The 23926-nt window shown below is 51.9% G+C and overlaps 1 protein-coding gene across 2 annotated transcripts in view; it reads left to right on the forward strand.

The window, feature by feature from the left end:
• The window catches only part of HSPA12B (heat shock protein family A (Hsp70) member 12B), a 188355-nt gene that overhangs the window by 122616 nt on the left and 41813 nt on the right, over positions 1 to 23926 (forward strand). For both annotated transcript variants that reach the window (XM_063925359.1, XM_063925358.1), the window contains exons 8-9: positions 3345 to 3516; positions 11640 to 11726. In XM_063925359.1, the coding sequence (XP_063781429.1) occupies positions 3345 to 3516; positions 11640 to 11726 (259 nt within the window). The remainder of the gene's footprint in view (positions 1 to 3344; positions 3517 to 11639; positions 11727 to 23926) is intronic.

Below are 23926 nucleotides of genomic sequence, written 5' to 3' on the forward strand. Positions count from 1 at the left end.
ACAAGTCTTCATCCTCCTAATAACTAGTCTTCCTCTGGTTAGTAACTAGTCTTCTACCGCCTAGTAACTAGTCTTCCTCTACCTATTAACAAGTCTTCATCCTCCTAGTAACTAGTCTCCCTCCACCTAGAAACTAGTCTTCCTTCGCCTAGTAACAAGTCTTCCTCTGCCTAGTAACAAGTCTTCTGCCACCTAGTAACTAGTCTTCCTCTGGTTAGTAACTAGTCTTCCTCTACCTATTAACAAGTCTTCATCCTCCTAGTAACAAGTCTTCATCCTCCTAATAACTAGTCTTCCTCTGGTTAGTAACTAGTCTTCTACCGCCTAGTAACTAGTCTTCCTCTACCTATTAACAAGTCTTCATCCTCCTAGTAACAAGTCTTCATCCTCCTAATAACTAGTCTTTTCCGGTTAATAACTAGTCTTCCTCCACCTAGTAACTAGTCTTCCTCTGCCTAGTAAGTAACAAATCTTCCTCAGCCTAGCAACAAGTCTTCCTTCATCTATTAACAAGTATTCCTCCAACTACTAACACGTCTTCCTCCATTTACTAAGAAGTCCTCCTCCGCCTAGTAGCAAGTCTACCTCCGTCTAGTAACAAGTCGCATAGTAACAAGTCTTCCTCAGCCTAGTAACGTCTTCCTCTGCCTAGTAATAAGTCTACCTCCACCTATTAACAAGTCCTCCTCCGCCTAGTAACAAGTCCTCCTCCGCCTAGTAACAAGTCTTCCTCCGCCTAGTAACACGTCTTCCTCTGCCTAGCAACAAGTCTTCATCCTCCTAGTAACTAGTCTCCCTCCACCTAGTAACTAGTCTTCCTCCGCCTAGTAACAAGTCTTTCTCCACCTAGTAACTAGTCTTCCTCCACCTATTAACAAGTCTTTCTCCACCTAATAACAAGTCTTCCTCTGGCTAGTAACTAGTCTTCCTCTGCCTATTAACTAGTCTTCCTCCACCTAGTAACAAATCTTCATCCGCCTAGTAACAAGTATTTCTTCATCTAGTAACAAGTATTCCTCCATCTACTAACAAGTCTTCCTCCATCTACTAAGAAGTCTTCCTTTATCTAGTAACAAGTATTCCTCCATCTACTAACAAGTCTTCCTCCATCTACTAACAAGTCTTCCTTCATCTAGTAACAAGTATTCCTCCATCTACTAACAAGTCTTCCTCCGCCTAGTAACAAGTCTTCCACCGCCTAGTAACTAGTCTTCCTCTACCTATTAACAAGTCTTCCTCCGTCTAGTAACAAGTCACATAGTAACCAGTCTTCCTCCGCCTAATAACAAGTCTTCCTCCGTCTAGTAACAAGTCGCATAGTAACAAGTCTTCCTCTGCCTAGTAACAAGTCTTCCTCTGCCTAGTAATAAGTCTATCTCCACCTATTAACAAGTCTTTCTCCACCTAGTAACTAGTCTTCCTCTGCCTAGTAACTAGTCTTCCTCCACCTAGTAACAAGTCTTCATCCGCCTATTAACAAGTCTTCCTTCATCTAGTAACTAGCCTTCCTATGCCTAGTAACAAATCTTCATCCGCCTAGTAACAAGTATTTCTTCATCTACTAACAAGTATTCCTCCATCTACTAACAAGTCTTCCTCCATCTACTAAGAAGTCTTCCTTTATCTAGTAACAAGTATTCCTCCGTCTACTAACAAGTCTTCCTCCGCCTAGTAACAAGTCTTCCACCGCCTAGTAACTAGTCTTCCTCTGCCTATTAACAACTCTTCTTCCGTCTAGTAACAAGTCACATAGTAACCAGTCTTCCTCCGCCTAATAACAAGTCTTCCTCCGTCTAGTAACAAGTCGCATAGTAACAAGTCTTCCTCCGCCTAGTAATAAGTCTTCCTCTGCCTAGTAATAAGTCTATCTCCACCTATTAACAAGTCTTTCTCCACCTAGTAACTAGTCTTTCTCCACCTAGTAACTAGTCTTCCTCTACCTATTAACAAGTCTTCCTCCGTCTAGTAACAAGTCACATAGTAACCAGTCTTCCTCCGCCTAATAACAAGTCTTCCTCCGTCTAGTAACAAGTCGCATAGTAACAAGTCTTCCTCCGCCTAGTAACAAGTCTTCCTCTGCCTAGTAATAAGTCTTTCTCCACCTATTAACAAGTCTTTCTCCACCTAGTAACTAGTCTTCCTCTGCCTAGTAACTAGTTTTCCTCCACCTAGTAACAAGTCTTCATCCGCCTATTAACAAGTCTTCCTTCATCTAGTAACTAGTCTTCCTCCACCTAGTAACAAATCTTCATCCGCCTAGTAACAAGTATTTCTTTATCTAGTATTCCTCCATCTACTAACAAGTCTTCCTCCATCTACTAACAAGTCTTCCTTCATCTAGTAACAAGTATTCCTCCATCTACTAACAAGTCTTCCTCCATCTACTAAGAAGTCTTCCTTTATCTAGTAACAAGTATTCCTCCATCTACTAACAAGTCTTCCTCCATCTACTAACAAGTCTTCCTTCATCTAGTAACAAGTATTCCTCCATCTACTAACAAGTCTTCCTCCGCCTAGTAACAAGTCTTCCACCGCCTAGTAACTAGTCTTCCTCTACCTATTAACAAGTCTTCCTCCGTCTAGTAACAAGTCACATAGTAACCAGTCTTTCTCCGTCTAATAACAAGTCTTCCTCCGTCTAGTGACAAGTCGCATAGTAACAAGTCTTCCTCCGCCTAGTAACAAGTCTTCCTCTGCCTAGTAATAAGTCTATCTCCACCTATTAGCAAGTCTTTCTCCACCTAGTAACTAGTCTTCCTCTACCTATTAACAAGTCTTCCTCCGTCTAGTAACAAGTCACATAGTAACCAGTCTTCCTCCGCCTAATAACAAGTCTTCCTCCGTCTAGTAACAAGTCGCATAGTAACAAGTCTTCCTCCGCCTAGTAACAAGTCTTCCTCTGCCTAGTAATAAGTCTATCTCCACCTATTAACAAGTCTTTCTCCACCTAGTAACTAGTCTTCCTCTGCCTAGTAACTAGTCTTCCTCCACCTAGTAACAAGTCTTCATCTGCCTATTAACAAGTCTTCCTTCATCTAGTAACTAGTCTTCCTCCACCTAGTAACAAATCTTCATCCGCCTAGTACCAAGTATTTCTTCATCTAGTAACAAGTATTCCTCCATCTACTAACAAGTCTTCCTCCATCTACTAACAAGTCTTCCTTCATCTAGTAACAAGTATTCCTCCATCTACTAACAAGTCTTCCTCTGCCTAGCAACAAGTCTTCCTCCACTTAGTTACAAGTCTAGTACTTGTTACTAGACTTGTTACTAGGCAGACTTGTAATAACAGGTAATTTGTCTCTGTAGTAATCTCCCTCACTCTGTGACGTTGTCCTTCCCAGGCCGGTTTGGTGTCTCCAGAAAACCCGGATCAGCTCCTGATTGCGCTGGAGCCAGAGGCTGCCTCCATCTACTGCAGGAAGCTCCGGCTCCACCAGCTGATCGATCTCAGCTGCAAGGCCTTCTTCAACGGCTTCCCCTCTGATCAGACTATAGACTCCAGCTTCAGACAAGGTGCGTACGCTCCATGCCTTCCATTACCTGCATTACTATTCCTCTATTCCCACAGAAGGCTCAGTATGCCTGACCCACCAAAGGCAGAGGCGCTGCAAGGTGGGCGAGTGCTCACGTTCTCTGCAGTGAAGTGATCAGACACAGGGCCGGGGTTTTAGTCTCATAGCAGACGCTTGATGCAGGGTGGAACGTTTGCCTGGTTGCGGAGGGTATCTTGCATGAATTCGCACTGCGCATATTTCAGAAAAGAGCACAAGTACGGGCGTTGCAGGGTCATACATACTGCAGATTCATGTACACGTCCGTCCACAGAGGCGTAGTCAGGTGTTGTCATGTGGGGAGGCGTGTCACAGCGCTACAGGCTTTGCTATGGATAATACGCCGCTTTCCGGGCGTAGCTATTGCACCTAGTATATGGCTGGTGCACGTGCGACCGGATAATGACTAAGCAGCTCTGCAAAGTGTCAGTGAATGGGTTAAACAGGAACCCCCAGAATCTTCTTCTGTAATACATATACTGTAGATGTTGCCATTTAATAAGAGAGCAATTATGAAGCTAGCCATGCCACTGTTGCCACCTGGTGGTAATAACGCCCATGTTATCCTTGTCTCTGCTGCCCCATGGTGGTAATACAGCACATGTTATCCATGCCTCTGCTGCCCCCTGGTGGTAATAACGCCCATGTTATCCATGCCTCTGCTGCCCCCTGGTGGTAATACAGCACATGTTATCCATGCCTCTGCTGCTCCCTGGTGGTAATAACGCCCATGTTATCCATGCCTCTGCTGCCCCCTGGTGGTAATAACGCCCGTGTTATCCATGCCTCTGCTGCCCCCTGGTGGTAATACAGCACGATATCCATGCCTCTGCTGCCCCCTGGTGGTAATAGAGCACATGTTATCCATGCCTCTGCTGCCCCCTGGTGGTAATACAGCACATGTTATCCTTGCCTCTGCTGCCCCCTGATGGTAATAGAGCACATGTTATCCATGCCTCTGCTGCCCCCTTGGTGGTAATTACACCCATGTTATCCATGCCTCTGCTGCACCCTGGTGGTAATACAGCACATGTTATCCATGCCTCTGCTGCCTCCTGGTGGTAATACAGCACATGTTATCCGTGTCTCTGCTGCCCCCTGGTGGTAATACAGCGCATGTTATCCATGCCTCTGCTGCCCCCTGGTGGTAATACAGCACATGTTATCCGTGTCTCTGCTGCCCCCTGGTGGTAATACAGCACATGTTATCCATGCCTCTGCTGCCCCCTGGTGGTAATAGAGCACATGTTATCCGTGTCTCTGCTGCCCCCTGGTGGTAATACAGCACATGTTTTCCATGCCTCTGCTGCCCCTGGTGGTAATACAGCACATGTTATCCATGCCTCTGCTGCCCCCTGGTGGTATTAAAGCACATGTTATCCATGCCTCTGCTGCCCCCTGGTGGTAATACAGCACATGTTATCCATGTCTCTGCTGCCCCCTGGTGGTAATACAACACATGTTATCCATGTCTCTGCTGCCACCTGCTGGTAATACAGAACATGTTATCCTTGTCTGTGCTGCCCCCTGGTGGTAATACAACACATGTTATCCATGTCTCTGCTGCCACCTGGTGGTAATACAGAACATGTTATCCATGCCTATGCTGCCCCCTGGTGGTGATAACGCCCATGTTATCCATGCCTCTGCTGCCCCCTGGTGGTAATACAGCACATGTTATCCATGCCTCTGCTGCCCCCTGGTGGTAATAACGCCCATGTTATCCATGTCTCTGCTGCCCCCTGGTGGTAATACAGCACATGTTATCCATGCCTCTGCTGCCCCCTGGTGGTAATACAGCACATGTTATCCGTGTCTCTGCTGCCCCCTGGTGGTAATACAGCACATGTTATCCATGCCTCTGCTGCCCCCTGGTGGTAATAGAGCACATGTTATCCGTGTCTCTGCTGCCCCCTGGTGGTAATACAGCACATGTTATCCATGCCTCTGCTGCCCCCTGGTGGTAATACAGCACATGTTATCCATGCCTCTGCTGCCCCCTGGTGGTAATACAGCACATGTTATCCATGTCTCTGCTGCCCCCTGGTGGTAATACAGCACATGTTATCCATGCCTCTGCTGCCTCCTGGTGGTAATACAGCACATGTTATCCATGCCTCTGCTGCCCCCAGGTGGTAATACAGCACATGTTATCCATGTCTATGCTGCCCCCTTGGTGGTAATAACGCCCATGTTATCCATGCCTCTGCTGCCCCCTGGTGGTAATACAGCACATGTTATCCTTGTCTCTGCTGCCCCCTAGTGGTAATACAGCACGTTATCCGTGCCTCTGCTGCCCCCTGGTGGTAATACAGCACTTGTTATCCATGCCTCTGCTGCCCCCTGGTGGTAATACAGCACATGTTATCCATGCCTCTGCTGCCCCCTGGTGGTAATACAGCACATGTTATCCTTGTCTCTGCTGCCCCCTGGTGGTAATACAGCACGTTATCTGTGCCTCTGCTGCCCCCTGGTGGTAATACAGCACATGTTATCCATGCCTCTGCTGCCCCCTGGTGGTAATACAGCACATGTTATCCGTGTCTCTGCTGCCCCCTGGTGGTAATACAGCACATGTTATCCATGTCTCTGCTGCCACCTGGTGGTAATACAGCACATGTTATCCATGCCTCTGCTGCCACCTGGTGGTAATACAGCACATGTTCTCAATGCCTCTGCTGCCACCTGGTGGTAATACAGCACATGTTATCCGTGCCTCTGCTGCCACCTGGTGGTAATACAGCACATGTTATCCATGCCTCTGCTGCCCCTTGGTGGTAATACAGCACATGTTATCCATGCCTCTGCTGTCCCCTGGTGGTAATACAGCACATGTTATCCATGCCTCTGCTGCCCCCTGGTGGTAATACAGCACATGTTATCCGTGCCTCTGCTGCCCCCCGGTGGTAATACAGCACATGTTATCCATGTCTCTGCTGCCCCCTGGTGGTAATACAGCACATGTTATCTGCTGCCCCCTGGTGGTAATACAGCACATGTTATCCATGTCTCTGCTGCCCCCTGGTGGTAATACAGCACATGTTATCCATGTCTCTGCTGCCCCCTGGTGGTAATACAGCACATGTTATCCTTGTCTCTGCTGCCACCTGGTGGTAATACAGCACATGTTATCCATGCCTCTGCTGCCCCCTGGTGGTAATACAGCACATGTTATCCATGCCTCTGTTGCCACCTGGTGGTAATACAGCACATGTTCTCAATGCCTCTGCTGCCATCTGGTGGTAATACAGCACATGTTATCCATGCCTCTGCTGCCCACTTGGTGGTAATACAGCACATGTTATCCGTGCCTCTGCTGCCCCCTGGTGGTGATACAGCACATGTTATCCATGCCTCTGCTGCCCCCTGGTGGTAATAGAGCACATGTTATCCATGCCTCTGCTGCCCCCTGGTGGTAATACAGCACATGTTATCCTTGCCTCTGCTGCCCCCTGGTGGTAATACAGCACATGTTATCCGTGCCTCTGCTGCCCCCTGGTGGTAATACAGCACATGTTATCCGTGTCTCTGCTGCCCCCTGGTGGTAATACAGCACATGTTATCCATGTCTCTGCTGCCCCCTGGTGGTAATACAGCACATGTTATCCTTGCCTCTGCTGCCCCCTGGTGGTAATACAGCACATGTTATCCGTGCCTCTGCTGCCCCCTGGTGGTAATACAGCACATGTTATCCGTGTCTCTGCTGCCCCCTGGTGGTAATACAGCACATGTTATCCATGTCTCTGCTGCCACCTGGTGGTAATACAGCACATGTTATCCATGCCTCTGCTGCCCCCTGGTGGTAATACAGCACATGTTATCCATGCCTCTGCTGCCCCCTGGTGGTAATAACGCCCATGTTATCCATGTCTCTGCTGCCCCCTGGTGGTAATACAGCACGATATCCATGCCTCTGCTGCCCCCTGGTGGTAATAGAGCACATGTTATCCATGCCTCTGCTGCCCCCTGGTGGTAATAACGCCCATGTTATCCATGCCTCTGCTGCCCCCTGGTGGTAATACAGCACATGTTATCCATGTCTCTGCTGCCCCCTGGTGCTAATACAGCACATGTTATCCATGTCTCTGCTGCCCCCTGATGGTAATACAGCACATGTTATCCATGCCTCTGCTGCCCCCTGGTGGTAATAGAGCACATGTTATCCGTGTCTCTGCTGCCCCCTGGTGGTAATACAGCACATGTTATCCATGCCTCTGCTGCCCCCTGGTGGTAATACAGCACATGTTATCCATGCCTCTGCTGCTCCCTGGTGGTAATACAGCACATGTTATCCGTGTCTCTGCTGCCCCCTGGTGGTAATACAGCACATGTTATCCGTGTCTCTGCTGCCCCCTGGTGGTAATACAGCACATGTTATCCATGCCTCTGCTGCCCCCTGGTGGTAATACAGTACATGTTATCCGTGTCTCTGCTGCCCCCTGGTGGTAATACAGCACATGTTATCCATGCCTCTGCTGCCCCCTGGTGGTAATAGAGCACATGTTATCCGTGTCTCTGCTGCCCCCTGGTGGTAATACAGCACATGTTATCCATGCCTCTGCTGTCCCCTGGTGGTAATACAGCACATGTTATCCATGCCTCTGCTGCCCCCTGGTGGTAATACAGCACATGTTATCCATGTCTCTGCTGCCCCCTGGTGGTAATACAGCACATGTTATCCATGCCTCTGCTGCCTCCTGGTGGTAATACAGCACATGTTATCCATGCCTCTGCTGCCCCCAGGTGGTAATACAGCACATGTTATCCATGTCTCTGCTGCCCCCTTGGTGGTAATAACGCCCATGTTATCCATGCCTCTGCTTCCCCCTGGTGGTAATACAGCACATGTTATCCTTGTCTCTGCTGCCCCCTAGTGGTAATACAGCACGTTATCCGTGCCTCTGCTGCCCCCTGGTGGTAATACAGCACTTGTTATCCGTGCCTCTGCTGCCCCCTGGTGGTAATACAGCACATGTTATCCATGCCTCTGCTGCCCCCTGGTGGTAATACAGCACATGTTATCCTTGTCTCTGCTGCCCCCTGGTGGTAATACAGCACGTTATCTGTGCCTCTGCTGCCCCCTGGTGGTAATACAGCACATGTTATCCATGCCTCTGCTGCCCCCTGGAGGTAATACAGCACATGTTATCCGTGTCTCTGCTGCCCCCTGGTGGTAATACAGCACATGTTATCCATGTCTCTGCTGCCACCTGGTGGTAATACAGCACATGTTATCCATGCCTCTGCTGCCACCTGGTGGTAATACAGCACATGTTCTCAATGCCTCTGCTGCCACCTGGTGGTAATACAGCACATGTTATCCGTGCCTCTGCTGCCACCTGGTGGTAATACAGCACATGTTATCCATGCCTCTGCTGCCCCTTGGTGGTAATACAGCACATGTTATCCATGCCTCTGCTGTCCCCTGGTGGTAATACAGCACATGTTATCCATGCCTCTGCTGCCCCCTGGTGGTAATACAGCACATGTTATCCGTGCCTCTGCTGCCCCCCGGTGGTAATACAGCACATGTTATCCATGTCTCTGCTGCCCCCTGGTGGTAATACAGCACATGTTATCTGCTGCCCCCTGGTGGTAATACAACACATGTTATCCATGTCTCTGCTGCCCCCTGGTGGTAATACAGCACATGTTATCCATGTCTCTGCTGCCCCCTGGTGGTAATACAGCACATGTTATCCTTGTCTCTGCTGCCACCTGGTGGTAATACAGCACATGTTATCCATGCCTCTGCTGCCCCCTGGTGGTAATACAGCACATGTTATCCATGCCTCTGCTGCCACCTGGTGGTAATACAGCACATGTTCTCAATGCCTCTGCTGCCACCTGGTGGTAATACAGCACATGTTATCCATGCCTCTGCTGCCCTCTTGGTGGTAATACAGCACATGTTATCCGTGCCTCTGCTGCCCCCTGGTGGTAATACAGCACATGTTATCCTTACCTCTGCTGCCCCCTGGTGGTAATACAGCACATGTTATCCATGCCTCTGCTGCCCCCTGGTGGTAATAGAGCACATGTTATCCATGCCTCTGCTGCCCCCTGGTGGTAATACAGCACATGTTATCCTTGCCTCTGCTGCCCCCTGGTGGTAATACAGCACATGTTATCCGTGCCTCTCCTGCCCCCTGGTGGTAATACAGCACATGTTATCCGTGTCTCTGCTGCCCCCTGGTGGTAATACAGCACATGTTATCCATGTCTCTGCTGCCACCTGGTGGTAATACAGCACATGTTATCCATGCCTCTGCTGCCACCTGGTGGTAATACAGCACATGTTCTCAATGCCTCTGCTGCCACCTGGTGGTAATACAGCACATGTTATCCGTGCCTCTGCTGCCACCTGGTGGTAATACAGCACATGTTATCCATGCCTCTGCTGCCCCTTGGTGGTAATACAGCACATGTTATCCATGCCTCTGCTGTCCCCTGGTGGTAATACAGCACATGTTATCCATGCCTCTGCTGCCCCCTGGTGGTAATACAGCACATGTTATCCGTGCCTCTGCTGCCCCCCGGTGGTAATACAGCACATGTTATCCATGTCTCTGCTGCCCCCTGGTGGTAATACAGCACATGTTATCTGCTGCCCCCTGGTGGTAATACAACACATGTTATCCATGTCTCTGCTGCCCCCTGGTGGTAATACAGCACATGTTATCCATGTCTCTGCTGCCCCCTGGTGGTAATACAGCACATGTTATCCTTGTCTCTGCTGCCACCTGGTGGTAATACAGCACATGTTATCCATGCCTCTGCTGCCCCCTGGTGGTAATACAGCACATGTTATCCATGCCTCTGCTGCCACCTGGTGGTAATACAGCACATGTTCTCAATGCCTCTGCTGCCACCTGGTGGTAATACAGCACATGTTATCCATGCCTCTGCTGCCCCCTTGGTGGTAATACAGCACATGTTATCCGTGCCTCTGCTGCCCCCTGGTGGTAATACAGCACATGTTATCCTTACCTCTGCTGCCCCCTGGAGGTAATACAGCACATGTTATCCATGCCTCTGCTGCCCCCTGGTGGTAATACAGCACATGTTATCCTTGCCTCTGCTGCCCCCTGGTGGTAATACAGCACATGTTATCCGTGCCTCTCCTGCCCCCTGGTGGTAATACAGCACATGTTATCCGTGTGTCTGCTGCCCCCTGGTGGTAATACAGCACATGTTATCCATGTCTCTGCTGCCACCTGGTGGTAATACAGCACATGTTATCCGTGTCTCTGCTGCCCCCTGGTGGTAATACAGCACATGTTATCCGTGTTGCTGCTGCCCCCTGGTGGTAATACAGCACATGTTTTCCGTGCCTCTCCTGCCCCCTGGTGGTAATACAGCACATGTTATCCGTGTCTCTGCTGCCCCCTGGTGGTAATACAGCACATGTTATCCATGTCTCTGCTGCCCCCTGGTGGTAATACAGCACATGTTATCCGTGCCTCTCCTGCCCCCTGGTGGTAATACAGCACATGTTATCCGTGTCTCTGCTGCCCCCTGGTGGTAATACAGCACATGTTATCCATGTCTCTGCTGCCCCCTGGTGGTAATACAGCACATGTTATCCGTGTCTCTGCTGCCCCCTGGTGGTAATACAGCACATGTTATCCGTGTCTCTGCTGCCCCCTGGTGGTAATACAGCACATGTTATCCGTGCCTCTGCTGCCCCCTGGTGGTAATACAGCACATGTTATCCGTGTCTCTGCTGCCCCCTGGTGGTAATACAGCACATGTTATCCGTGCCTCTGCTGCCCCCTGGTGGTAATACAGCACACAGTTTGTGGCTAGAGGTGAGTGAGTGATACATGGAGTGTCACCACAGGACAGGGAGCTTGTCTGCACTTATACAGCCGCACTGCACAGGAAGGCCGCTCTGTCCATAGACTCAGCTCAGTCTCCTGTATGGTGCAGCTGGGAGAGGATCGGGAACACTTAGTAACAAGCCTGTATTTCATGCATCTCTGTCCATAGCTGTATCTGATACAGATTCGGGGTGACGTGTCTGAGGATGGGGTGTGCCGCAATGTAATACACAATGATAACCAATGTGTCCTTCCTTACCAGCAAGAGAGCAGCTGCGGAGGTCACGGCACAGTCGGACATTTCTAGTAGAGACTGGGATGGGAGAGCTGTGGTCGGAGATGCAGGCAGGTAAGGGACAAGCAATGTGCAATTATATAGGATAATGAAACCACTTTGGGCAGCTTGTGCATAGCCAAATGGGGGGGTGTTCCAGTTGCTCAGAAACCCCCTGCCCCAAGCCAGTGGCTGAAAGCATTACCACAATAGCAGTAGCACTGTATATGCTAGGATGTTACTTGAGCTGCGGACACAACATGCAGTATAAGGTGTAGAACGAGCAGCTTCTCCTACCAAGTCTGCTGTGTGTGTGTATCTGCGCTCAGTCGGTGCATCGGACTAGAGAGCAGCTGCCAGCAAGAAGAGACAGGCGTCCTTACGTGAGCTGGGAGAATGTGTACTCAGCAAGCTCAGTTCTGTCTCCTGCTGATTGTACAATGTATATTTATTACAGGATGTGTAACCTGTTCCTGATAACTTATCTACTGTATATGACATATCTGTGTTTGGCACAGGACATTTGTGTTTTAGACTCTTTCCCCTACAGGCTACACTATAGACCAGAGGTTCTCAAACGCGGTCCTCAAGACACCCCAACGGTTCAGGTTTTAGGTATATCTCAGCACATATAGTTAAATCAAATTGACTGAGATGCTAATTAAGTCACCTGTGGCCAAGCACGGATAAACTTGAAACCTGGACCATTGAGGTGCCTCGAGAACCGCGTTTGAGAACCTCTGCTATAGACCAATGCTCAACTCTAGTCCTCAAGTGCCCTCAACAGGTCATGTTTTCTGGATTTTCAGGTACTGTAATTACTGACCCAGCAAAATGGAGAAACTCACCTGTGCATGAGTAAAGAAATCCACAAAACATGGCATGTTGGGTACTTACTGGAGTTGGGAACCACACCTATAGACCATCTATAGTGGTAAAATTAATGCTGTGTTACATACACTATACAGTGTATAAGGAGACCAGTGTGTACATATATGACCGGGGCCAGGATCTCCTGCCGTCCCCCCAGACTCTTGGGCTTGCTGTAATGATCTGCAGAGCAGGGACTGATGGATCACTAGCCCTGTATATGTGTGTAGTATTACATGTTATCATGTCTGCCGGGGATTCTCAGCGATTAGCAAGACATCTGCCCAGTCACGTTCAGAGACCGTACATTAATGTGACATGAATCCAGACGCTGCTACGTTATTACAGGTTGAGTCTCCCTTATCCAAAATGCTTGGGACCAGAGGTATTTTGGATATGGGATTTTTCCGTATTTTGGAATAATTGCATACCATAATGAGATATCATGGTGATGGGACCTAAGTCTAAGCACAGAATGCATTTATGTTTCATATACACCTTATACACACAGCCTGAAGGTAATTTTAGCCAATATTTTTTATAACTTTGTGCATTAAACAAAGTGTGTCTACATTCACACAATTCATTTATGTTTCATATACAGCTTATACACACAGCCTGAAGGTCATTTAATACAATACTAGGTGCTTCATCGCGCCCTATGGGCGCTCTTCACACCGTCGAAAGGGGCTACGCCCCCTTAACCCCTGCACGCCTTGCTGCTGTTCAATATTTGTATGAGTGGATAGAGGGGATAGAGAGACGCGGGCCGGTAGGGAGGGGATAGATAGAAGGGGGGCGGTAGGGAGGGGATAGAGAGACGCAGGGCGGCAGGGAGGGGATAGAGAGACGGAGGGCCGTAGGGAGAGGATAGAGAGAAGCAGGGCGGTAGGGAGGGGATATATAGAGATGCGGGGCGGTAGGGAGGGGATAAAAAGATGCGGGGCGGTATGGAGGGGATAGAGAGACGCGGGTCAGCAGGGAGGGGATAGAGAGACGCGGGGCGGTAGGGAGGGGATAGAGAGACCCGGGGCGATAGGGAGGGGATACAGAGAGGCGGGGCGTCTGGGAGGGGATAGAGAGACGCGGGGCGGTAGGGAGGGGATACAGAGACGCGGGGCGGTAGGAGGGGATACAGAGACACGGGGCGGTAGGGAGGTGATACAGAGACGCAGAGCGGTAGGGAGGGGATACTGAGACGCGGGCGGTAGGGAGGGGATACAGAGGCATAGGGAGGAGGGGATAGAGAGGCGGGGCGGTAGGGAGGGGATATAGAGACGCGGGGCGGTAGGGAGGAGATAGAGAGACGCTGGGCGGCTGGGAGGGTATATAGAGACGCGGGGCGGTAGGGAGGGGATGGAGAGACGCGGGGCGGCTGGGAGGGGATATAGAGACGCGGGCGGTAGGGAGGGGATAGAGAGACGTGGGGCGGTAGGGAGGGGATAGAGAGACGCGGGGCGGCTGGGAGGGGATATAGAGACGCGGGGCGGTAGGGAGGGGATAGAGAGACGCGAGGCGGTAGGGAGGGGATAGAGAGACGCGGGGCGGTAGGGAGGGGATATAGAGACGCGGGGCGGTAGGGAGGGGATAGAGAGACGCGGGGCGGTAGGGAGGGGATAGAGAGACGCGGGGTGGTAGGGAGGGGATATAGAGACGCGGGTCGGCAGGGAGGGTCCCCAGTGAGGAAGCTGATGAAGAGAGGGGGGAAAGTAGTGGAGGGGGAGGGCACCAGAAGAGGAGACTTGTGTAAAGTGGCGAGCAGACATAGAAACAGTGGGTAGGATGGCCGGAGGGACTCACCGTTGGGGCTGTGGGCGGCTGCTGCAGGCTGGTAAACAGTACAGTGTCCAGAGGCGTCACTGGGTCAGCATTTCAGCATTACTGTTACACACATCTCTCCCCCCCCCCCCCGCGGCCAAAAAGGGGGCGTGGTCTGCTGTGAAAGGGGCGTGGTCTCGCGGGTCTGTTCTCTCTCGCTCCGGGGGTGTTTCCAGCTTGCCTGTAGATGCTGGCAGCCCCCGGAGACTGGAGAGTGTGTGCCGGCTGTGTGACAGGAGGAGAGTGCTGCAGGAGATGACGTCACTGCAGCACTCGCCTCCTGTCACAGCAGGAGAGCTGACAGCGGGATTTGTGCGAAGGAGGCGGCGGGTCTGTGTACACGGCGCAGGGAGGGCTGTGAGAGCCTTCTCCTGCGCCACCCGTCCCTCCTAATGTGTATGCCGGGGGCGGCATCAGCCGTTGTTGTTGGGCCGGCGCCGCGGCCGGGGAATCAGAGCTGCTGATGGGTGGGGGGAGGGGAGAGAGAGAGATGGACAGGCAGCAGGAGCAGAGACTTGCTGACTCCGCCCACCGCTGTGACTCCACCCAGCGTTACGGGCACAGAGTCACAGATTTAGACAAATATAAAGGAGATTTTTAATAAATTTGTGTATTAAACAAAGTTTGTGTACATTGAGCCATCAGAAAACAAAGGTTTCACTATCTCAGTCTCACTCCCAAAATTCCGTGTTTCGGAATATTCCGTATTTCGGAATATTTGGATATGGGATACTCAACCTGTATACATTAATAGCTCAGTTTACAGATACTTATCTACTAATAGGATTCAGCTGAGAGACATAGGGGCATATATTTCAATAATCTGGACTCGGTCCCAATAGTTATAATTTCTTATCGCTGCAAAAAGAATTAACTATCACCCAGATGTATCATAAATCACACGCAGGGACAGTGGCTGCTGTATGATCCGTCCATGTGACGTGTAAAAGTAAAAGCATCCCATATATACGAATATTTACACTTCTGGGTGTGGGACGCGGCTGTGCTACTGCACATGTGGTCATCATGCCACAGATCCTTCTCCCAAAGTCTTATGAAGTGGGGGAGGCAGACAGAATGCAGAGGGGTATGGAGGGGAGGCAGACAGAATGCCGAAGGGTATGTTGGGGAGGCAGACAGAATGCAGAGGGGTATGTTGGGGAGGCAGACAGAATGCAGAGGGTTATGGTGGGGAGCTAGACAGAATGCAGAGGGGTATAGAGGGGAGGCAGACAGAATGCAGAGGGGTATGGAAGGGAGGCAGACAGAATGCAGAAGGGTATGTTGGGGAGGCAGACAGAATGCAGAGGGGTATAGTGGGGAGGCAGACAGAATGCAGAGGGTTATGGTGAGGAGGCAGACAGAATGCCTATGGGTATGGAAGGGAGGCAGACAGAATGCAGAGGGGTATGGTGGGGAGGCAGACAGAATGCAGAGTATAATGGAGGGGAGGCAGACAGAATGCAGAAGGGCATAGAGGGGAGGCAGACAGAATGCAGAGGGGTATGGAGGGGAGGCAGACAGAATGCAGAGTATAATGGAGGGGAGGCAGACAGAATGCAGAGGGGTATGGTGGGGAGGTAGACAGAATGCAGAGGAGAATGGAGGGGAGGCAGACAGAATGCAGAGGGGTATGGTGGGGAGGCAGACAGAATGCAGAGGGGTATGGTGGGGAGGCAGACAGAATCCAGAGGGGTATGGTGGGGAGGCAGACAGAATGCAGAGGGGTATGGTGGGGAGGCAGACAGAATGCAGAGGGGTATGGTGGGGAGGCAGACAGAATCCAGAGGGGTATGGTGGGGAGGCAGACAGAATGCAGATGGATATGGTGGGGAGGCAGACAGAATGCAGAGGGGTATGGTGGGGAGGCAGACAGAATGCAGAGGGGTATGGTGGGGAGGCAGACAGAATGCAGAGGGGTATGGAGGGGAGGCAGATAGAATGCAGAGGGGTATGGTGGGGAGGCAGACAGAATGCAAAGGAATATTGTGGGGAGGCAGACAGAATGCAGAGGAGAATGGAGGAGAGGCAGACAGAAAGCAGAGGAGAATGGAGGGGAGGCAGACAGAATGCAGAGGGGTACGGTGGGGAGGCAGACAGACTGCAGAGGGGTATGGGGGGGAGGCAGACAGAATGCAGAGGGGTATGGAGTGGAGGCAGACAGAATGCAGAGGGGTATGGTGGTGAGGCAGACAGACTGCAGAGGAGAATGGAGGGGAGGCAGACAGAATGCAGAGGAGTATGGAGGGGAGGCAGACAGAATGTAGAGGGGTATGGTGGGGAGGCAGACAGAATGCAGAGGGGTATGGTGGGGAGCCAGACAGAATGGAGAGGGGTATGGAGGGGAGGCAGACAGAATGCAGAGGGGTGTGATGGGGTGGCAGACAGAATGCAGAGGGGTATGGTGGGGAGGCAGACAGAATGCAGAGGGGTATGGTTGGGAGGCAGACAGAATCCAGAGGGGTATGGTGGGGAGGCAGACAGAATGCAGAGGGGTATGGTTGGGAGGCAGACAGAATGCAGAGGGGTATGGTTGGGAGGCAGACAGAATGCAGAGGGGTATGGTGGGGAGGCAGAAAGAATGCAGAGGGGTATGGAGGGGAGGCAGATAGAATGCAGAGGGGTATGGTGGGGAGGCAGACAGAATACAGAGGGATATGGTGGGGAGGCAGACAGAATGCAGAGGAGAATGGAGGGGAGGCAGACAGAATGCAGAGGAGAATGGAGGGGAGGCAGACAGAATGCAGAGGGGTACGGTGGGGAGGCAGACAGACTGCAGAGGGGTATGGGGGGGAGGCAGACAGAATGCAGAGGGGTATGGAGGGGAGGCAGACAGAATGCAGAGGGGTACGGTGGGGAGGCAGACAGACTGCAGAGGAGAATGGAGGGGAGGCAGACAGAATGCAGAGGAGTATGGAGGGGAGGCAGACAGAATGTAGAGGGGTATGGTGGGGAGGCAGACAGAATGCAGAGGGTTATGGTGAGTAGGCAGACAGAATGCTTATGGGTATGGAAGGGAGGCAGACAGAATGCAGAGGGGTACGGTGGGGAGGCAGACAGAATGCAGAGTATAATGGAGGGGAGGCAGACAGAATGCAGAAGGGCATGGAGGGGAGGCAGACAGAATGCAGAGGGGTATGGAGGGGAGGCAGACCGAATGCAGAGTATAATGGAGGGGAGGCAGACAGAATGCAGAGGGGTATGGTGCGGAGGCAGACAGAATGCAGAGGAGAATGGAGGGGAGGCAGACAGAATGCATAGGGGTATGGTGGGGAGGCAGACAGAATGCAGAAGGGTATGGTGGGGAGGCAGACAGAATCCAGAGGGGTATGGTGGGGAGGCAGACAGAATGCAGAGGGGTATAGAGGGGAGGCAGACAGAATGCAGAGGGGTATGGTGGGGAGGCAGACCGAATGCAGAGTATAATGGAGGGGAGGCAGACAGAATGCAGAGGGGTATGGTGGGGAGGCAGACAGAATGCAGAAGAGAATGGAGGGGAGGCAGACAGAATGCAGAGGGGTATGGTGGGGAGGCAGACAGAATGCAGAAGGGTATGGTGGGGAGGCAGACAGATTCCAGAGGGGTATGGTGGGGAGGCAGACAGAATGCAGAAGGTATGGAGGGGAGGAAGATAGAATGCAGAGGGGTATGGTGGAGAGGCAGACAGAATGCAGAGGAGAATGGAGGGGAGGCAGACAGAATGCAGAGGGATATGGTGGGGAGGCAGATAGAATGCAGAGGGGTATGGTGGGGAGGCAGACAGAATGCAGAGGGGTATGGAGGGGAGGCAGATAGAATGCAGAGGGGTATGGTGGGGAGGCAGACAGAATGCAAAGGGATATGGTGGGGAGGCAGACAGAATGCAGAGGAGAATGGAGGGGAGGCAGACAGAAAGCAGAGGAGAATGGAGGGGAGGCAGACAGAATGCAGAGGGGTGCGGTGGGGAGGCAGACAGACTGCAGAGGGGTATGGTGGGGAGGCAGACAGACTGCAGAGGAGAATGGAGGGGAGGCAGACAGAATGCAGAGGAGTATGGAGGGGAGGCAGACAGAATGTAGAGGTGTATGGTGGGGAGGCAGACAGAATGCAGAGGGGTATGGTGGGGAGCCAGACAGAATGGAGAGGGGTATGGAGGGGAGGCACACAGAATGCAGAGGGGTGTGATGGGGTGGCAGACAGAATGCAGAGGGGTATGGTGGGGAGGCAGACAGAATGCAGAGGGGTATGGTTGGGAGGCAGACAGAATGCAGAGGGGTATGGTGGGGAGGCAGACAGAATGCAGAGGGGTATGGTGGGGAGGCAGATAGAATGCAGAGGGATATGGTGGGGAGGCAGACAGAATGCAGAGGAGAATGGAGGGGAGGCAGATAGAATGCAGAGGAGAATGGAGGGGAGGCAGACAGAATGCAGAGGGGTACGGTGGGGAGGCAGACAGACTGCAGAGGGGTATGGTGGGGAGGCAGACAGAATGCAGAGGGTTATGGAGGGGAGGCAGACAGAATGCAGAGGGGTACGGTGGGGAGGCAGACAGACTGCAGAGGAGAATGGAGGGGAGGCAGACAGAATGCAGAGGAGTATGGAGGGGAGGCAGACAGAATGTAGATGGGTATGGTGGGGAGGCAGACAGAATGCGGAGGGGTATGGTGGGGAGCCAGACAGAACGGAGAGGGGTATGGAGGGAAGGCAGACAGAATGCAGAGGGGTATAGAGGGGAGGCAGACAGAATGCAGAGGGGTATGGTGGGGAGGCAGACAGAATGCAGAGGGGTATGGTGGGGAGGCAGACAGAATGCAGAGGAGAATGGAGGGGAGGCAGACAGAATGCAGAGGGATATGGTGGGGAGGCAGACAGACTGCAGAGGGGTATGGAGGGGAGGCAGACAGAATGCAGAGGGGTACAGCGGGGAGGCAGACAGACTGCAGAGGAGAATGGAGGGGAGGCAGACAGAATGCAGAGGAGTATGGTGGGGAGGCAGACTGAATGCAGAGGGGTACGGTGGGGAGGCAGACTTAATGCAGAGGGGTACGGTGGGGAGGCAGACAGAAGGCAGAGGGGTACGGTGGGGAGGCTGACAGAATGCAGAGGGGTATGGTGGGCAGGCAGACAGAATGCAGAGAGGTACAGTGGGGAGGAAGACAGAATGCAGAAGGGTATGGTGGGGAGGTAGACAGAATGCAGAGGAGTATGGAGGGGAGGCAGACAGAATGCAGAGGGGTATGGTGGGGAGGCAGACAGAATGCAGAGGGGTATGATAGGGTGGCAGACAGAATACAGAGGGGTACAGTGGGGAGGCAGACAGAATGCAGAGGGATATGATGGGGTGGCAGACAGAATGCAGAGGGGTATGGAGGGGAGGCAGACAGAATGCAGAGGGCTATGGTGGGGAGGCAGACAGAATGCAGAGGGGTATGGAGGGGAGGCAGACAGAATGCAGAGGGGTATGGAGGGGAGGCAGACAGAATGCAGAGGGGTATGGAGGGGAGGTAGACAGAATGCAGAGGAGTATGATGGGGTGGCTGACAGAATGCAGAGCGGTATGTAGGGGAGGCAGACAGAATGCAGAGGATAATGTATGGGAGGCAGACAGAATACAGAGGGGTACGGTGGGGAGGCAGACAGAATACAGAGGGGTATGGTGGGGAGGCAGACAGAATGCAGAGGGGTATCATGGGGAGGCAGACAAAATACAGAGGGGTATGGTGGGGAGGCAGACAGAATGCAGAGGGGTATCATGGGGAGGCAGACAGAATACAGAGGGGTATGGAGGGGAGGCAGACAGAATACAGAGGGGTATGGTGGGGAGGCAGACAGAATACAGAGGGGTATGGTGGGGAGGCAGACAGAATACAGAGGGGTTTGGTGGGGAGGCAGACAGAATGCAGAGGGGTACGGTGGGGAGGCAGACAGAATGCAGAGGATAATGTAGAAGAGGCAGACAGAATACAGAGGGGTATGATGGGGAGGCAGACAGAATGCAGAGGGGTACGGTGGGGAGGCAGACAGCATACAGAGGGATACGGTGGGGAGGCAGACAGAATACAGAGGGGTATGGTGGGGAGGCAGACAGAATGCAGAGAGGTATCATGGGGAGGCAGACAGAATACAGAGGGGTATGGAGGGGAGGGAGACAGAATGCAGAGGGGTATGGAGGGGAGGCAGACAGAATGCAGAGGGCTATGGAGGGGAGGCAGACAGAATGCAGAGTATAATGGAGGGGAGGCAGACAGAATGCAGAGGGGTATGGTGGGGAGGCAGACAGAATGCAGAGGGGTACGGTGGGGAGGCAGACAGAATGCAGAGGGGTACGGTGGGGAGGCAGACAGAATGCAGAGGGGTATGGTGGGCAGGCAGACAGAATGCAGAGAGGTACAGTGGGGAGGAAGACAGAATGCAGAAGGGTATGGTGGGGAGGTAGACAGAATGCAGAGGAGTATGGAGGGGAGGTAGACAGAATGCAGAGGTGTATGGTGGGGAGGCAGACAGAATGCAGAGGAGTATGATAGGGTGGCAGACAGAATACAGAGGGGTACAGTGGGGAGGCAGACAGAATGCAGAGGGATATGATGGGGTGGCAGACAGAATGCAGAGGGGTATGGTGGGGAGGCAGGCAGAATGCAGAGGGGTATGGTGGGGAGGCAGACAGAATGCATGGGGGTATGGAGGGGAGGCAGACAGAATGCAGAGGGGTATGGAGGGGAGGTAGACAGAATGCAGAGGAGTATGATGGGGTGGCTGACAGAATACAGAGGGGTACGGTGGGGAGGCAGACAGAATACAGAGGGGTATGGTGGGGAGGCAGACAGAATGCAGAGGGGTATCATGGGGAGGCAGATAGAATACATAGGGGTATGGTGGGGAGGCAGACAGAATACAGAGGGGTATGGTGGGGAGGCAGACAGAATACAGAGGGATATGGTGGGGAGGCAGACAGAATGCAGAGGATAATGTAGGGGAGGCAGATAGAATGCAGAGGATAATGTAGGGGAGGCAGACAGAATACAGAGGGGTATGATGGGGAGGCAGACAGAATGCAGAGGGGTACGGTGGGGAGGCAGACAGAATACAGAGGGGTACGGTGGGGAGGCAGACAGAATACAGAGGGGTATGGTGGGGAGGCAGACAGAATGCAGAGAGGTATCATGGGGAGGCAGACAGAATACAGAGGGGTATGGAGGGGAGGGAGACAGAATGCAGAGGGGTATGGAGGGGAGGCAGACAGAATGCAGAGGGCTATGGAGGGGAGGCAGACAGAATGCAGAGTATAATGGAGGGGAGGCAGACAGAATGCAGAGGGGTATCGTGGGGAGGCAGACAGAATGCAGAGGAGAATGGAGGGGAGGCAGACAGAGGGCAGAGGAGAATGGAGCGGAGGAAGACAGAATACAGAGGGGTATAATGGGGAGGCAGACAGAATGCAGAGGGGTACGGTGGGGAGGCAGACAGAATACAGAGGGGTATGGTGGGGAGGCAGACAGAATTCAGAGGGGTATGATGGGGTAGCAGACAGAATGCAGAGGGGTATGGAGGGGAGGTAGACAGAATGCAGAGGGATATGATGGGGTGGCAGACAGAATGCAGAGGGGTATGGAGGGGAGGCAGACAGAATGCAGAGGATACTGTAGGGGAAGCAGACAGAATACAGAGGGGTATGGTGGGGAGGCAGACAGAATACAGAGGGGTTCGGTGGGGAGGTAGACAGAATGCAGAGGGGTATGATGGGGTGGCAGACATAATGCAGAGGGGTATGGAGGGGAGGCAGACAGAATGCAGAGGATACTGTAGGGGAAGCAGACAGAATACAGAGGGGTATGGTCGGGAGGCAGACAGAATACAGAGGGGTATGGTGGGGAGGCAGACAAAATACAGAGGGGTATGGTGGGGAGGCAGACAGAATGCAGAGGGGTACGGTGGGGAGGCAGACAGAATGCAGAGGATAATGTAGGTGAGGCAGACAGAATGCAGAGGGGTATGATGGGGAGGCAGACAGAATGCAGAGGGGTATGGAGGGGAGGCAGACAGAATGCAGAGGGGTATGTTGGGGAGGCAGACAGAATGCAGAGGGTTATGATGGGGAGGCAGACAGAATGCAGAGGGGTATGGTGGGGAGGCAGACAGAATGCAGAGGGGTATGGTGGGGAGGCAGACAGAATGCAGAGGGTTATGATGGGGTGGCAGACAGAATGCAGAGGGGTATGATGGGGATATATCTTACAACATACAAAGCAGGGACAGCCTGTGAAGTCAGGTTGGGTTAACTGGTGCCCTGCGGTACCTATCTGCGCTATTAGTCCCATGGTAATCCCGCGCCTTACGCTGTGCCTATACATTTCCCAGGACTTAATTTAATATGCATTAATGCCCTTATTTATCAATGAGTGATAAATTTCACTGTGAGTGATAAATTGCACTAGCCAATCTGCTCCTAACTGTCATTTTTTTTAACACAGGCTGTGACATGGAAGTTAGGAGCTGATTGGTTGGTGCAATTTATCACTCACAGTGAAATGTATCACTCATTGATAAATAAGGGCTATAATATTGTTTTTCTCAATAAATACATTTAGTGACCGTGCCATTATAGCGCAGTGTTCTCTGGTTGACCCCCCATGTCTGTAAGATTCTTCTTACAAAGGTTATTACACATAGAAACAAGTAACATACATGTGTGATCCGCCATCTTGTATGTGACGTACCCCTGGCATCTACGCTCGGATACGAAGGGGTGAAAACATTTAGGGCATTGGGGTTCTCTGCACTAAACAGTGTATACTCTCAGTGTGTGTAAGTCTGTGACTCGGTTCCACCCTCAGACGACTTTTGTGTTGTTGTCCTTGTGCCGCAGCGAGCACCAGAATAACAACATCATATAATAAGAGGACTGAGGGTTACACGAATAGACACCCGTGCAGTGTGACTCGCCCGCCCAGCCTCCTGCATTACCTCCTGACCTGTATTACATTTTCCAGCCAGCAGCTATTTGTGTCTGTGTACTGGCAGGAGATAGGCGGCCGTCCTGTATAATGTGCAGTAAAACATTGTATTTATGACACACGTGTGTATTCGTATGATGAGGTCAGAGCTGAAGTGTTTGTGGAACAGCAGGAGGAGCAGGATGCTGTGCAATGTGGCTTGGACGTGGACCTAAAAATAAAATGTTATGTTTCCTGTGAGAGGAGAACGCACCACGGGCGACCTCCAGGCCTCTTACAGCCAATTACACAGAGAGACGAGGGGAGAAGCCGGCGCACAGCAACTGAGGAAAAGTAATATCACACATAGTAATGACATTCAGTATAGAGACTCAGAGACGTGGTGCTGTGCTGAGAGAAGGTCTCACCGATATACACAGCACTGAGCACTGAGAGAAGGTCTCACCGATATACAAAGCACTGAGCACTGAGAGAAGGTCTCACCGATATACACAGCACTGAGCACTGAGAGAAGGGCTCGCCTATATACACAGCACTGAGAGAAGGTCTCACCGATATACACAGCACTGAGCACTGAGAGAAGGTCTCACCGATATACACAGCACTGAGCACTGAGAGAAGGGCTCGCCTATATACACAGCACTGAGCACTGAGAGA

The sequence above is a fragment of the Pseudophryne corroboree genome, chromosome 1 (genome assembly GCF_028390025.1).
Source record: "Pseudophryne corroboree isolate aPseCor3 chromosome 1, aPseCor3.hap2, whole genome shotgun sequence".
Lineage (NCBI taxonomy): Eukaryota > Metazoa > Chordata > Amphibia > Anura > Myobatrachidae > Pseudophryne > Pseudophryne corroboree.